This window comes from Atheta coriaria, unplaced genomic scaffold (assembly GCF_025399875.1).
Source record: "Atheta coriaria isolate IRGN ID8LTWV9N9 unplaced genomic scaffold, Caltech_Dcor_3.1 hic_scaffold_10_pilon, whole genome shotgun sequence".
NCBI classification, from domain to species: Eukaryota; Metazoa; Arthropoda; class Insecta; order Coleoptera; family Staphylinidae; genus Dalotia; species Dalotia coriaria.
This window is the reverse complement of record NW_027045452.1, coordinates 9,819,752-9,833,047: the sequence shown is the minus strand read 5'-3', so window position 1 is coordinate 9,833,047 and position 13,296 is coordinate 9,819,752. Positions and strand designations below refer to the sequence as shown.

Genomic DNA, 13,296 nt, shown 5'->3' with positions numbered 1-13,296 from the left:
TTGATTAATATTTTCAAAGGTTAGATGGCGCTACGATGTACGGTTTTGCATTAAATATTGCTTGTTGGTGGTAGTGAGTGCACACCGTGTCCGTGTGGATCACGCGATTTCGCGCAAGAGATAAGTTTGTTTACCTGCAGGTATCGAATCTTTATTTCGTGGAATCAAAACACACCGTTGCTGTTTATTATATTAGCATCGTAAATCTAAGTAAATATTCTTCAATTCTTTCATGAATATAACTAACAATTTTATTTTAATTCTAATACATTTTTATTATCAGCAGATGGATAATGTGTTACATGATAAACGAGAAACGATGCATGTTCAAATTAAATATCCCTTAAATATTTAATGTAAAATCTGGCAATCTGTCCGCAGAAGAAATCAGAATTACTCAATCGAATTTTAATTTTTTATTACCTGTACTAATCCAAATTTCGGAACTACTGGACTAAAAATTGTAAAATAAACTTGTATTGTTTCTTTCTATATTTATCAGCAAGCGTGAACCTTCGACACAAAAATTGTGTTTGTTTGAACACAATATACACTTTCTTATCGCATTGCCGTGTGTCGTCGTTGTCAGCACCTCACGCCGCACGTTGCTGCAACTTAGTTCGGCATCGACGCGCCGGCCTTGCGCACCTCTTGCTTTCTTATCATGAACTGCCTCGTCGTTGCTTATGCGGTTTGCGGCCAGTTTCGTGTCGGTCCCTGGTTGATTCACACGTGTTTTGTGCGACTCGTTTTGTTTATCCGTACTTCTACTTTCCAATTCGTATTATATTCGATCATCAATGGATTATTTAATTTTACGAGTAACTTTAGTACAGTTATTTATTATTTGCGCGTAAGTGTATCGCTGCCATGTTGATTTATTCATCATTTGAATGACCCATCGTGCTGCTGTAAATAACTTTTAACTAAACAGCACAGATTGTTTGTTTTTCTCCGCTGTGTGAATACAATATTACTTATGTTTTCTTTTTTTATTCACAGTATTTGCCGTGCCTTGGAGTCTGATGAGTTCTGCATTGGTAAGTTTATATTCAATGTCAATTATATATTTCGTTTTATTTTCTGCGTCGACCATTACTTTGCATTTACGTGCTTTTTTTGTCACGGTGCAGCGCCCTCTACTAAAGCGTGAGCATTAAATAATTTAATTTGTTTTATTATTGGGTGTAACGTCTTACAAACTAGGCCGCGGGGTCCAAATATGCAGAATTAAATTGTTTATCCGGTTGTATTTAATTGTTGCAAGGAAAGCGCTTATACGATACGATTTATGATTTACTATTGAAAACAAACATGTGAAACGCAGCTTATCTGATAGAGAATCTTCCAATCTATCATAATCAGCAATTCGTTGCTTGCTATCGCTTTTAGTTTAAGAGATATGAATTATCCAAAATCATCGAAAAAAAGTATCAAGCACCCCCCCTTGGCAATTTTTTCTTAAGAATGAAAATTTCATCTCTCAGATTTCCGTTTTAACTATCCTATCTTATAGAGGATAGTCCGTAGATTAAGATGCTGCGATCAGATCTTAATTATCTCTTTTAGTTTACGAGATATTCGCATTTGAAAAAAAAAGGGCAAAAATTGAAAAACGTCACTTTTTAGCACTTTTAGTCGCGTTTTTCGACCTTTTACTGTAGGAAATATAATTATTTTATTTTTTTATCTGATTGAGAATTTTCCAATCTTTCATAATCAACAATTCGTTGGTCGCTATCACTTTTAGTTGAGGAGATATTAATTATCAAAAATCGTCGAAAAAAAGTATCAAGCATCCCCCCTTGGCAATTTTTTCTTAAGAATGAAAATTTCATCTCTCAGATTTCCGTTTTAACTATCCTATCTTATAGAGGATTGTCCGTAGATTAAGATGCTGCGATCAGATCTTAATTATCTCTTTTAGTTTACGAGATATTCGCATTTGAAAAAAAAGGGCAAAAATTGAAAAATGTCACTTTTTAGCACTTTTACTAGCAATTTTCGACCTTTTTCTGTAGGAAATATAATTATTTTATATTTTTATCTGATAGACAATTTTCCAATCTTTCATAATCAACAATTCGTTGGTAGATATCTCTTTTAGTTTAAGAGATATGAATTTTTGAAAATCGTCGAAAAAAAGTATCAAGCACCCCCCCTTGGCAATTTTTTCTTAAGACTTAAAATTTCATCTCTCAGATTTCGGTTTTAACTATCCTATCTGATAGAGATTGGTCCGTAGATTAAGACGCTGCGATCAGATCTTAATTATCTCTTTTTGTTTACGAGGTATTCGTAAAATGGGCAAAAATTGAAATCACGCAAACGCGGTATCAAAATCGCGTTTTGCCCTATATTAAACATTATTGCAAGAAAATTCCGTAACGCGAGATATGTAGAAAGTTGTGTGTATACGCACCAGTACTCGTTGCGCTTGGAATTGTAGTTTTTTTGATATTACACGCGAACGCGGTGTCATAATAAGTTTAAATAAATTTTCCTACATGCAGAATTTAATTCTACGTCTCCTTGTATTAAACATTGTTGCAAGAAAATTCCGTAACGCGAGTTATATTAAAAGTTGTGTGTATACTCACTAGTAGTCGTTGTGCTAGGAATTGTAGTTTAGTCACCTTTACTGCTAGCCTCGTAAGGTATCCTATATCGAGTCACTGCTACCGCTAGCCTCGTACGGTGCCCAGAACACGAGTCACTTCTACCGCTACCCTCGTGCGATGCCCTGAATGGGAGTCACTTTTACCGTCACCCTCGTCACGTGATTGAAGATTATAAAACTTCCAAAAATTTTTTATAGAATAGGATAATGAAATATATTAATTTCGTGAAGTAAAGGTTCCAAAATAGTTGTTAAAGTAGCTAATATAAGAGATTTTCCTTGTTGTTCCCAGATTTTTCAGTTGCGATTTCTCCTAAACTGCCTTTTCATATAGACTGCGTTCAATTCCGGATTGTAGGATACATTGTTTATGTGAATAAGAGGGTACGTTCAGAATATAAAATCTTTCCATTGTATTGAACTGTATCCACAACATGAATAGTTTATACTCATAGTTCGCACTCTTGGCTCTTATCGGTGTTTGTGCACAAACAACTTGTTTTTATTGCGTTGCAGCGCATCCGATGCGCTCAGCAGTGTTTGTGCCATTTCTTACTTAGTCGATCGTGCGCTGCGGCGTAGTGTGCACGCGTTTACTCGCGCGGCGGTCTTTATGGCGACTTATCGCGTTTCTTGTGATTTTAAATCGGTAGTTGAATTATAATCAGTCACCAATGATAAGATTTAGAATTAACAGACAAGTTAATAATTTCGGCCTCTAATTTCGTGGTTTAAAACGTACGCACCACGTGTTTTCCGTCGGCCGTCGGATATCTTCCGTCGGCTAAGAAATACTCAGGCTTGTTTCGTGTATCCATTTAATTATTAATTTGAATGAACATCATTTGTGCATCGTATGGAATATTTCACCTGCAAAAACGTAAAAAAGTATGTAACATAAAAACTATATTCTATTAGAATTACCAACCTTATAAAGAAAAACGATAAGAAAAATTAATTAACACTTTAATACATAGCATAGTCGTCACAAGGTTGCATATAATAATCTTTGTAATACAAGTATTGGAATATTGTCGCGTTCCGTCGGCTGCGCATTTGCTCTCATTCGGGACTTTGTCGTGCCTTCTTTTTGCTTTTGTATTCATAATTCTGCCTGTGCTAATTTTGTGTTTAAGAGATCTGAACTTAGTATATTTTTAAAATGTGTTTAATAAATTTATAATTATTAGTAATATGAATTATTTATTATGTTTCTATTCACGTACTTATCACTTCCCCTAGATAAACAGTAGAAAACAGGTAATAAAACATTCACTTTTGATTTTGATTTTGTATCACCCTGTATGTAAATTTTCCTTTATGCCCAGCCAAAAATTGACAATCTGTATTGTTTGTGGGTGATTTTCTTTTTTGATTGAAGATTTTTTTGACAACACCCTGTGTATAATTTTCCACTGATGTATTGCGAAAACAGGGCGCAATTTGCTATTTTCTAGTGTTATATTTTGTAATTTGATAGCCATTTGCATATGGCCGCTATGCAGATGATAAACATGTTTTAAAATGACGTCACGTATTTTGCAGGTATTGAAATTGTAAATACTAAAGTTATATTGTATTTAGTTTGTTAATAAAAAAATGTTAAAGGCAATGGCTGTGTGTTATGACTTGTGCACCCCATCCTTCTATCATTTCAGGTACAGGTCACAACTTGTAAAGTATTTCTCAGTGTTATGGTCCGCTTTGAGAGCGGCGGCACTAAGAAATATGTCTACAAGTCCTCAAGGAGTTCTCCCACTCGGGAGATGATCCCCACTATAAAAATTGTTAAGGTATCCTGTATGATTTGTGTACTCCATCTTTCATTTCAGCTACAGGTCAGAACCTGTAAGAATATTTTTAAGTGTCCCCTCTCTTGAGGCGACTTAAAAATTAGAAATATTTTTACAAGTTCTTAAAAGGATGTCCTTATAAGGAGTTCCCTCTCTCTGGGGATGATCCCCCACCATAAAAATTGTTGATATGCCTGATAATTCGCAGGATGAAGCGCAGAGACATCGTAGCTGTAGGATGGGCCGGGAGCAATGGACGGACCGAAGCAGTGGGCGATCGACCAGAGCGCCGGAGGCGCTCTGGGAGATCGTAGACTGTCTTATAACGACACGTGCCAAAAAATTTAAAAATTCTGTCACCCCTATTCTCTTTTCTTCCTGTACTCTCTCTTCTTCTTCTCTTCTTACTTCTCCTATACTCTCTCTCCTGCTGCTGCTGCTCTCTATTTGCTCCTCCACCAGCTTCTACTTATTCTTATTGTTGCTTCGTTGTACTTTGCTTTTCAAGTTATTTCTAACATTTGAATCTTGAATTTTTGTGGTATGCAACCCACATTTCGTAAATTTCTTATTATTTAATAAAATTGCCTTCTACAACTGAGATTCGATCCATGAACCTCTAGCATGCTAGCATATGCACATGCCACCTGAGCCACAACGCTCACTTATTAAATGCTATTCGTTTCAGGTATAAATATCTCACTTTTACTTATGTTTTTAAAATGGACAACACTTATGTTTCGTCACGCACACACGAGAATAAAACTACATGTTATTTTTAAACGATTCTTGAAAACGACAAAGTGGACACAAAAATAAATACGTTTACAAGTATAATATTTGAGTAGTCTTTTATTGAAAATACATACAACCAAGAAAGTTATTGTTTTTCTTTAATGTGTCGTGAAACCATTTTCTGTAGTTGTGTAACTTCGGTACCATAAGCAAATTACGATAAATGCCTTATGTGCTTAACATGTTTAATTCACAACAAATGGTTTCACTACACAATAAATAAAAACAAATAAATATTAAAATTAATAAATACAAAAGTTCTAATTTGCATTGACGTCACTCACATAATTGTCCTGCCGCTAACAACAAACTTATCACCTTAGTTAGAAATGTTGCTTACTGGAACGAATTAACGGAATAAATAAATAATAATGCCAAGCGGAGGGTATCCGACGGCAGCCACAAATGTTAAGATAAAGTCACTCAATATCAATTCATGTCACAATAATTCAATCACTGAAATACAATGGTAGGTAGTACGAGAGGGTGAGTATAAGCTGAGTAAAGTTAAGTAAACACTTACTGTACGCTATACCCTCACAATATCGCCAAAACGATATTTTTACTAAACCATTGCAAGTCAATGCAAGTATTTGTCAAGCCAGTAGGTGTGCTGATGAGACCTCTAATGGTCGAAATAGCTATCCACATCAGGCTTGACAAATACTTGCATTGACTTGCAATGGTTTAGTAAAAATATCGTTTTGGCGATATTGTGAGGGTATAGCGTACAGTAAGTGTTTACTTAACTTTACTCAGCTTATACTCACCCTCTCGTACTACCTACCATTGTATTTCAATCTTATGCTTGCTTGAGCTAACTTCAGTCTCCACCGTTAGGTGGAGCTGACAATACTTCTGCGTCTTGAATAATAAGCCAGTTGTATATAAGCCATGGCAGGTCAATGCAGTATTTGTCAAGCCAGTAGGTGTGCTGATGAGACCTCTAATGGTCGAAATAGCTATCCACATCAGGCTTGACAAATACTTGCATTGACTTGCAATGGTTTAGTAAAAATATCGTTTTGGCGATATTGTGAGGGTATAGCGTACAGTAAGTGTTTACTTAACTTTACTCAGCAATTCAATCACTGTAAGCCACACTCGCTGAAATTCATTGTCGTTCACGCTACTATTACATTAACATTTCAAGAGACGCGATTAATAACTACGCAGTTAGACGCATTAGAAAACACGTGCTCGCGACACCACCGCGCACGACTGACTAAGCAGGAACGAGTATTGTCACATTGTCAGCCGACGTAAACATCTAGTTGGGGTCACCAGGTAGATAATCGTAGTATTGTATTGTAAGATTAAATGGTAATTATCTCGATAACTAAAAGGGCTACAAACAAAAGAACTTCATATTCTTGATCCTTGTAAAATTCTGTACAAGATGGCATACATATTGAAAAATGATTAAAATGGCACAAAAAATTTTTAGAGCAAAGATTTTGTTATAAAAAAGGCAAAAGATTTCTCTTTTTTATGTTGAAAATTAAAAGTTGGAATTTTGAAATTCTGTTTACGAATTCTGATTGATAATTTAATTCTACATCGATTATTTAAGTAACTTTTTTAGATAACATTAACCGCTTAGGCCCTATTTGCAATTTTATTGAAAATTGTATTCGACATAAAAAAGAGAAATCCTTTGCTTTTTTTATGACAAAATCATTTTTCAACAAATGCAACTTTTGTAATAATTAGAATTTTTCAGTTCTGTTTTCGAATTCTAAAAGTAGATTAAATTCTGAATCGGAAACCAGTATCACAATTATGAATTAAAGCCCTTTTGGCATGAAAAAATTAAAATTAAATCACAATGTGGAAAGCAAGTGGAATTTTATTCGTTTCTGGGTATCACACAATAAAATACATGTAATGACTCAATAGTAGGTATATTTTTATAACTTTTTCTTTTAATTTAATTATTATTTATGTTTAGATTATATTTGCAATTTATACTAATTATTATATCACTTAATATCAGTATAAATAACATTTTTCCTTCCCGCTCGTCGTTAAGTAATCTGTGTAATAGAAATGTCCCGCCGTCCTCCTCCCAGCACATCTCCGCGTTTATTATTTCTCATCTCACAATCAATCAATTAAATACAACGAACGAACGATTAAATTTCGCTAATGAAAACTCCGCGCACGGCAGCCAATCTTTCAATAAATCAACATATACAATAAAACACCATCTCCTCAATCATCATCATCATCATCATACCATCATTGATAGAATATTGTTTAAATTTGTTTAATCTGCAATTCGTCTGCAATCACTACGTGTTATATCGTCCATCATTATATTGTTTATGTATACGAAATACTGTGATTAAGTCTTTAAGTAAGTCGTCAGAATGTTCTCCGCCATCATTAAATTCTTTCTATGTTCGCTAATTAAGTAATAACCTTCTGGTTTTGCATGTGTGTGTGTGTGTTTCGAACTAAACCGAACTAAACAACACAACAACTGATACGCACGTTGCACAAATATCTAGATAATTACAATGTTTATACCTTCAATCATTAAACTAGAATTTCATTCATTTAGTTTTTTATATCCAACTTCCAAATATTGGAAGTTTTTTTCTTGTTTAAATTTTAGTTTTGTGCAACTAAAATACATTAAAACATTACCGGATGATGATGAACACATAAAAATCGGCGCAAAATTTGTAACAACAAGATAAAGATGTATTAGTATTGCTAGAGATACTTAACTCTCTCGTTCTTGGATGTTTTTTAGCTTTACGTTCAGTTTTATTTTAGTTTTTTTGCATTTTGCTTATGTTTAGGTAGAATAAAGTGTGGTGTGTGAAGCAAATATTCATCTCTCGGAAGTAGTTGAGTGTGTGTTTCTGGTTTGCATGGTTTTGGTACTCGTTTTGTTTAAATATCGACTAGGAATTCGTAAAGTTCGCTACGCTTACGAGTGTATGTGAGTACGTTTTGGATTGTGCGTTGTAACTTGAATGAAAATCACTGCTTGGTTGGAGTGTGAGTACAATTTCGTTCAAAGAGGTTTCAAGACGTTACGCTACACAAAACTCGGTTAAAATTTACGTCGTGGGTGTGATTGGGGTTTGGATTGTTCACTGGAGGTGCCGCAAATCAACTAAATCATCATCATCATCATCATCGCCATCTTTTGCATCTTTTTGTGTGGTGGTTTTTGGTTTCACGCGTTTTTAAAGCTCTAGAAGTGGTGCAGCGCATCGTAGTCGGTCACCGGTCGCTGTCAGTACACCCAGGAGACGGGGATCCATTGCGGGGTGGTTTGCACTTTCTCAATGGCCGCCTCCAGGTTGCCGATGGTATCGTCAATGTCGTTGTTGACAATTGTCAAATCAAAGTAGTGTCCGTACGCTGACCGCAACATATCCGATTCTTTCGCTAGGCGTTCCAAACTTCCATCGTACTAAAAATTAAATTAATTTTTAGAGGAAGAAAATGATTTTTAGGTTATGTTCTTACGTCAGCCATGTTTTGTAAAGCTGGAGCGGCGATAAAAACAACATAGGGTGAGAATTCAGCCGTGCGGAGGATTTTCAACGCTTGCGGTTCAACATCAAGGATCGCCATCTTGCCGTCTTGATGTATCTTCCTGATTGTTTCCAGTTTCGTGCCATACATTGCATCTTCATGTGTTCCTGTAAATTTTCCCCAAAAATTACTTCAAAACACTCAATATTTCAAAAGAATTCATTACCGTATTCTAAATATTCGTTTGCAGCAATGTCCGCCATCATTTCATCATGTGACACGAAGAAATAATTCCGGCCATTTTCCTCATCGGGTCTAGGAGGTCTCGTTGTATCTAAAATAGACATTAAATGAGGTTATGTTATGTAAAACTGGTCTAACCTATGAAAAACTCACGTGGAATTGGATAAGCATACTGATCGGGATGTTTGGCAATCAAAGTGTTCTTAATATGTCGCCTGCCGACGCCATGCGCACCAAGAAGCACCAACGTCTTGCGCTGGAACGCCGGATCCGTCACTAGAAAATTCCCGCCCGTTGATGAGATAGTTTTATTGTAGGCCACACGCAAAGCAGTTACACTAATAACATGGCGATGCACTCAACGCCATTTTGTGATATTGTGATTAAAAACAGCATTAGATACTTACTTGGTAGCTTGACAACCTCCTCGTACGTGACTAAATCTAATTGGTCGAAAACTGCGTTGTGTTTTGCCAGATATTTATCTTTGTATTGTTTCTTCTTGCGACCGAAGATTGAGCAATTGACTGGAAAACAAACGAATTATAATTGGCATACAAACGCGGAGCAAAAACAAGAAATCAAAATCTAAGTAGATACGGTAATAATAAAGCGACTATTTAATTAAATTATTCGTTTATGTTTCGTGGTGAAACAGAGTTAAGTTGAGAATAAATACAAGACATGCTGGTCAACGCAAAGCTAGTTTTTACAACGAGAATTATTTCCCAGCAGATCACAACGAAACTGAAACTGAAAAATTAACGAATTCTGTACAGAATCTACACAATTTCATGTCAAATAGAAATAAATACAGTTATATTATTATTTAGTAACATAAATTATATGGTTTTAAAATAGATACGCCATCTAGCGGTCGTTTTCTGAGACTTTTAAGAAATTATAACCAAATTTATGCTTAAAAATGATAAATTGAACCTAAACGGTTATTGATAGAAGAAAATTTTACTTAAATAATCGATGTAGAATTAAATTATCTACTAGAATCCAAATTAAATTTTTTTTAAATTAAAAATTTACTAATTCTGATTTCGGATTCTGATAGATAATTTAATTCTGCATCGATTATTTTAGTAAACATTTTTCATAACATTAACCGTTTAGGCTCTATTTTTAATTTTTAAACCTCATGCATTATTTTGGTTAAAATATCTAATAAAACTACCGATAGATGGCGTAACTAACACACACAAGTATATAATCATTCAAAATAAAAGTTTCTATAACATTCCGCATCACACACCAAACCACGACGACTAAAATGTCTAGAGTTGCTGTTTTATCAAATTCTGAAGTCAGTTATTCTGGTATAAATGTTGGTTGTTTGTTGTTGTTTGATTAAAAACAAAGCCTTATCGAATAATAAGCGGCATGTACCTGTAGACCCATCACAACCATTCGCATGAGAGGAGCATCCCTTTTCCACGTCTGCCACCACCACCACCACCACCACGGGCATTCAAAACAGAGAACACATAAGAAAACAGAGCCGAGGCAAATTTTCACACAGACAGCAACGTCAACGTGTTTTTCTCACTTCTAAAATTCTCAGAAAAAAATTGTGTTCTTATTTTGTATATATCAGGACATGCACGTAATAAAAGAATTTGTACACTGTGTATGTACTTGAAGAGCCACATCGAAAGTTAGGTTAAGTAACAGGAAGTGAAAACGAAAAAGAAAAAAACCAGCATGCAAATTTACAATTTTTGTTTTTATACATTGTCGAGTTTAAAATGTTTTTAGAAAGTTTCGGGTTTGGTGAATTTTAGTTTTGGTAATCGTTATGGATTTATGAGTGTTGATATGAATAATTAAAATATGTTTATGAACTGCTGGAAATGTACAATGTACAATGTACAACAATGAACACAAATGAGCCATCAGCTAAACGGATGAGAAAATGATACCAGCTACACAATATATATGGATGAATACACAAAGTGGCCGAATGACAATTGTATGTTTGGTTGCCTACCTTGTTCCTGTTTGGTTTTCTCCATGGCGGCGCACGCGGCGCGCCATTCTTGTAGCTCCGGCGACGGGATGAGTCCTGCAGATCCTGCCGAGTTGTCTTTGCGTGCTTGCCACCAATGATGGTCATCTTTGCTTATAATCTACAAAAGAAAAAAATTTAAAAATTTAAATTTCTCGTTTAAATCGATTTGCTAAGTGGATTTGGAATTGAAATGTTTCTGTGAGTGGATAGGAGTGAATTGTGATCAGTTCTCAGATGGAAGGAATGGTGAAAAGTAAACTCACTTGAAGAATATCGCCGGTTTTGAATGCGATGCCAGCTTGCGCGCAGGGTATGAGCTCGTCGTCCAGCGGGTCGTAGTCGAATTGGGCGCGCACGAAAATCTGCAAGTGAAACGCGTTAGAAATCATTCAAAATCAAGAAAAAAAAAAAACAAAAAAAACGCATACATCAACATGCAGACTAAATCTGCTTTAATAAAATATATTTTACGGTTATTTTTATCTTAGAAACAACAATAATATTCATACACTACTAATACTAATATTGGTCCGTTTAAGGCATGCAACCAAATCTACACGGGACAACTTATAAAATTTCTTAGAGCTGGGAAGCGCAGTTTCAAGGCAGGGGGCATTACATTAACAGGGCTCGGTAAGCACATCCACACACCATCAGCGCCACCAGCTGCCGTTTCGTCTATGTGTACTTACTAAAACTGGTAGCGGCTTAATCCGGAATAGCTATTCGTGTGGTGCATTCGTGGTTGCGGACGCATCGGGTGAATATTGGCACCGAGAACAGAATCATCCAATATTGCACAATTGCAACAACTTTAGAAAGCAAACAAGTTTTATACACTCGCGAAACATAACCTAGTTTCAGTACAAAATGAGAATATAAGAGTCTAGAGTTACTAAACATCATGTTTGCATAGTAATTCAATACAAAATCGGAATGTTGTATTGATTTCAAGAGTTTTTCATAAAAATCAGCAATTTTTTGATTTAAAAAGGTAAAAATGTGGTAAATTCGCGTTTGAGCTGTAGGTATTGAACTGACAATTGAAATAAGGTTATTAAACACACAACATAACCAATATTCACAAAACATAACCTAGTTTAACTAAAAATATCACGTTTTTCGTCTAAAAACAGCCATTTTAGTCTTTTAAAGCTAAAAATTCGATATATTCTTGTATGCGACTGTAGTTGTTGGTTGCCTAAGTAAATTCTACAAGTTTTCCAATTATTCGCCGGCGTTTGTGGCGTTTTATTGCCTTTGTTTGAGGGCTTTGCGTGGCGGAGTTAATTAAATTTAATATGAATTAATGAACGAGCATGGCACTCACCTCGCATGGCGGCGGGGCACTTCTATACGAAGGTACTATTTTAAAGGTAACTGAGCCTCTTGCTTCCCTCTGCAAAAGAAAAACAAAAATTAATTACCTTCTATGATTTATGATAAATGCAGTATGAGAAACATACGAGGATTTTCTGCAGAGTGTTTACGGATTGATTCATCACTGGAATGCCGTTGATTTCTCGAATTTCATCGCCGACGTGCAGGGTTGCCTGACGATGGATCATCCCGCCGTGCATTATCCTTGCCACGATGCATTTGCCATCTTCGTTCATCTTCAGGGTGATTCCCTACGAAGAAAAAGCAAAATTCAAGCAAAATTCACTTTGTGATTAAAGAAAAAGAAGAAAAAGAAGTAAAGTTGATTAATTTATAGCAGATGATAGGAAGTCAGGAGGACACTGTGGTTAAGATTCTGATTGTGATTCGATTTGAATTTGAAATGTTTTAAATTCGGCACACAGGCCGGGGAAAAATGCAATTTCCGCATTTTCTCTCCATAATCTCCACTCGTGCTTCTTTTATATTCCCCCGGCGGGCCTTGCAATCTATTTATAACCGATCCGATTGTTTCTGATCAAATGATTGGGGATCAAATCACATCGGGCCGGCTTCTTTTTTTTTTCTGTTCTTTGCCTTCCGGCTCTCCGGTCTTCCGGCTTAATTATTGCAATTCGCGATACAAATCGCCGGATTGAGTTGTGTGCTTACCATGGGCTCGTCGGTGTTCTTCTGGAATTGCACGAGCCGGACGCGCGTCACGTTCTCCATCTCGACGTCGCCGTTGGGCCCGTCCAGGTCGTCGCCGCCGTTGAGGTATGGCAACAGCGGGGGCGGCGTGACGCGCATCGCGTCCTCGCCGTAGATTTCATGCGCGACCACATCGTGCGCCTGTAGCAATGCCTAAAAATGGAAAAAACATATGAATAAAATGGTGAAAATCATATTTTGATGTTGCAGCGCCCTCACACGCAGTTTTATGAACT

The 13,296-nt window shown here is 36.0% G+C and overlaps 1 protein-coding gene and 1 long non-coding RNA gene across 12 annotated transcripts in view; one reads left to right on the top strand and one right to left on the bottom strand.

Moving 5' to 3' along the window:
• Positions 1-530: 530 nt before the first annotated feature.
• Positions 531-3,902, top strand: LOC135800456 (uncharacterized). The gene is made up of 2 exons (XR_010550156.1): positions 531-911; positions 1,003-3,902. It is a non-coding gene; the product is annotated as an uncharacterized lncRNA (long non-coding RNA).
• A 3,194-nt stretch (positions 3,903-7,096) lies between these two features.
• Positions 7,097-13,296, bottom strand: part of CASK (peripheral plasma membrane protein CASK) — an 83,815-nt gene continuing 77,615 nt past the window's right edge. For 4 of the 11 annotated variants that reach the window (XM_065313470.1, XM_065313476.1, XM_065313481.1 and 1 more), the window contains 12 exons: positions 13,022-13,213; positions 12,436-12,600; positions 12,300-12,368; positions 11,662-11,691; positions 11,233-11,331; positions 10,949-11,087; positions 10,348-10,398; positions 9,357-9,476; positions 9,103-9,240; positions 8,933-9,040; positions 8,698-8,873; positions 7,097-8,641 (listed from right to left, as the gene is read on the bottom strand). In XM_065313470.1, the coding sequence (XP_065169542.1) occupies positions 8,462-8,641; positions 8,698-8,873; positions 8,933-9,040; positions 9,103-9,240; positions 9,357-9,476; positions 10,348-10,398; positions 10,949-11,087; positions 11,233-11,331; positions 11,662-11,691; positions 12,300-12,368; positions 12,436-12,600; positions 13,022-13,213 (1,467 nt within the window). In that variant the 3' untranslated portion in view covers positions 7,097-8,461. The remainder of the gene's footprint in view (positions 8,642-8,697; positions 8,874-8,932; positions 9,041-9,102; positions 9,241-9,356; positions 9,477-10,347; positions 10,399-10,948; positions 11,088-11,232; positions 11,332-11,661; positions 11,692-12,299; positions 12,369-12,435; positions 12,601-13,021; positions 13,214-13,296) is intronic. The other 7 variants (XM_065313478.1, XM_065313480.1, XM_065313471.1 and 4 more) reach the window with 6 other exon arrangements.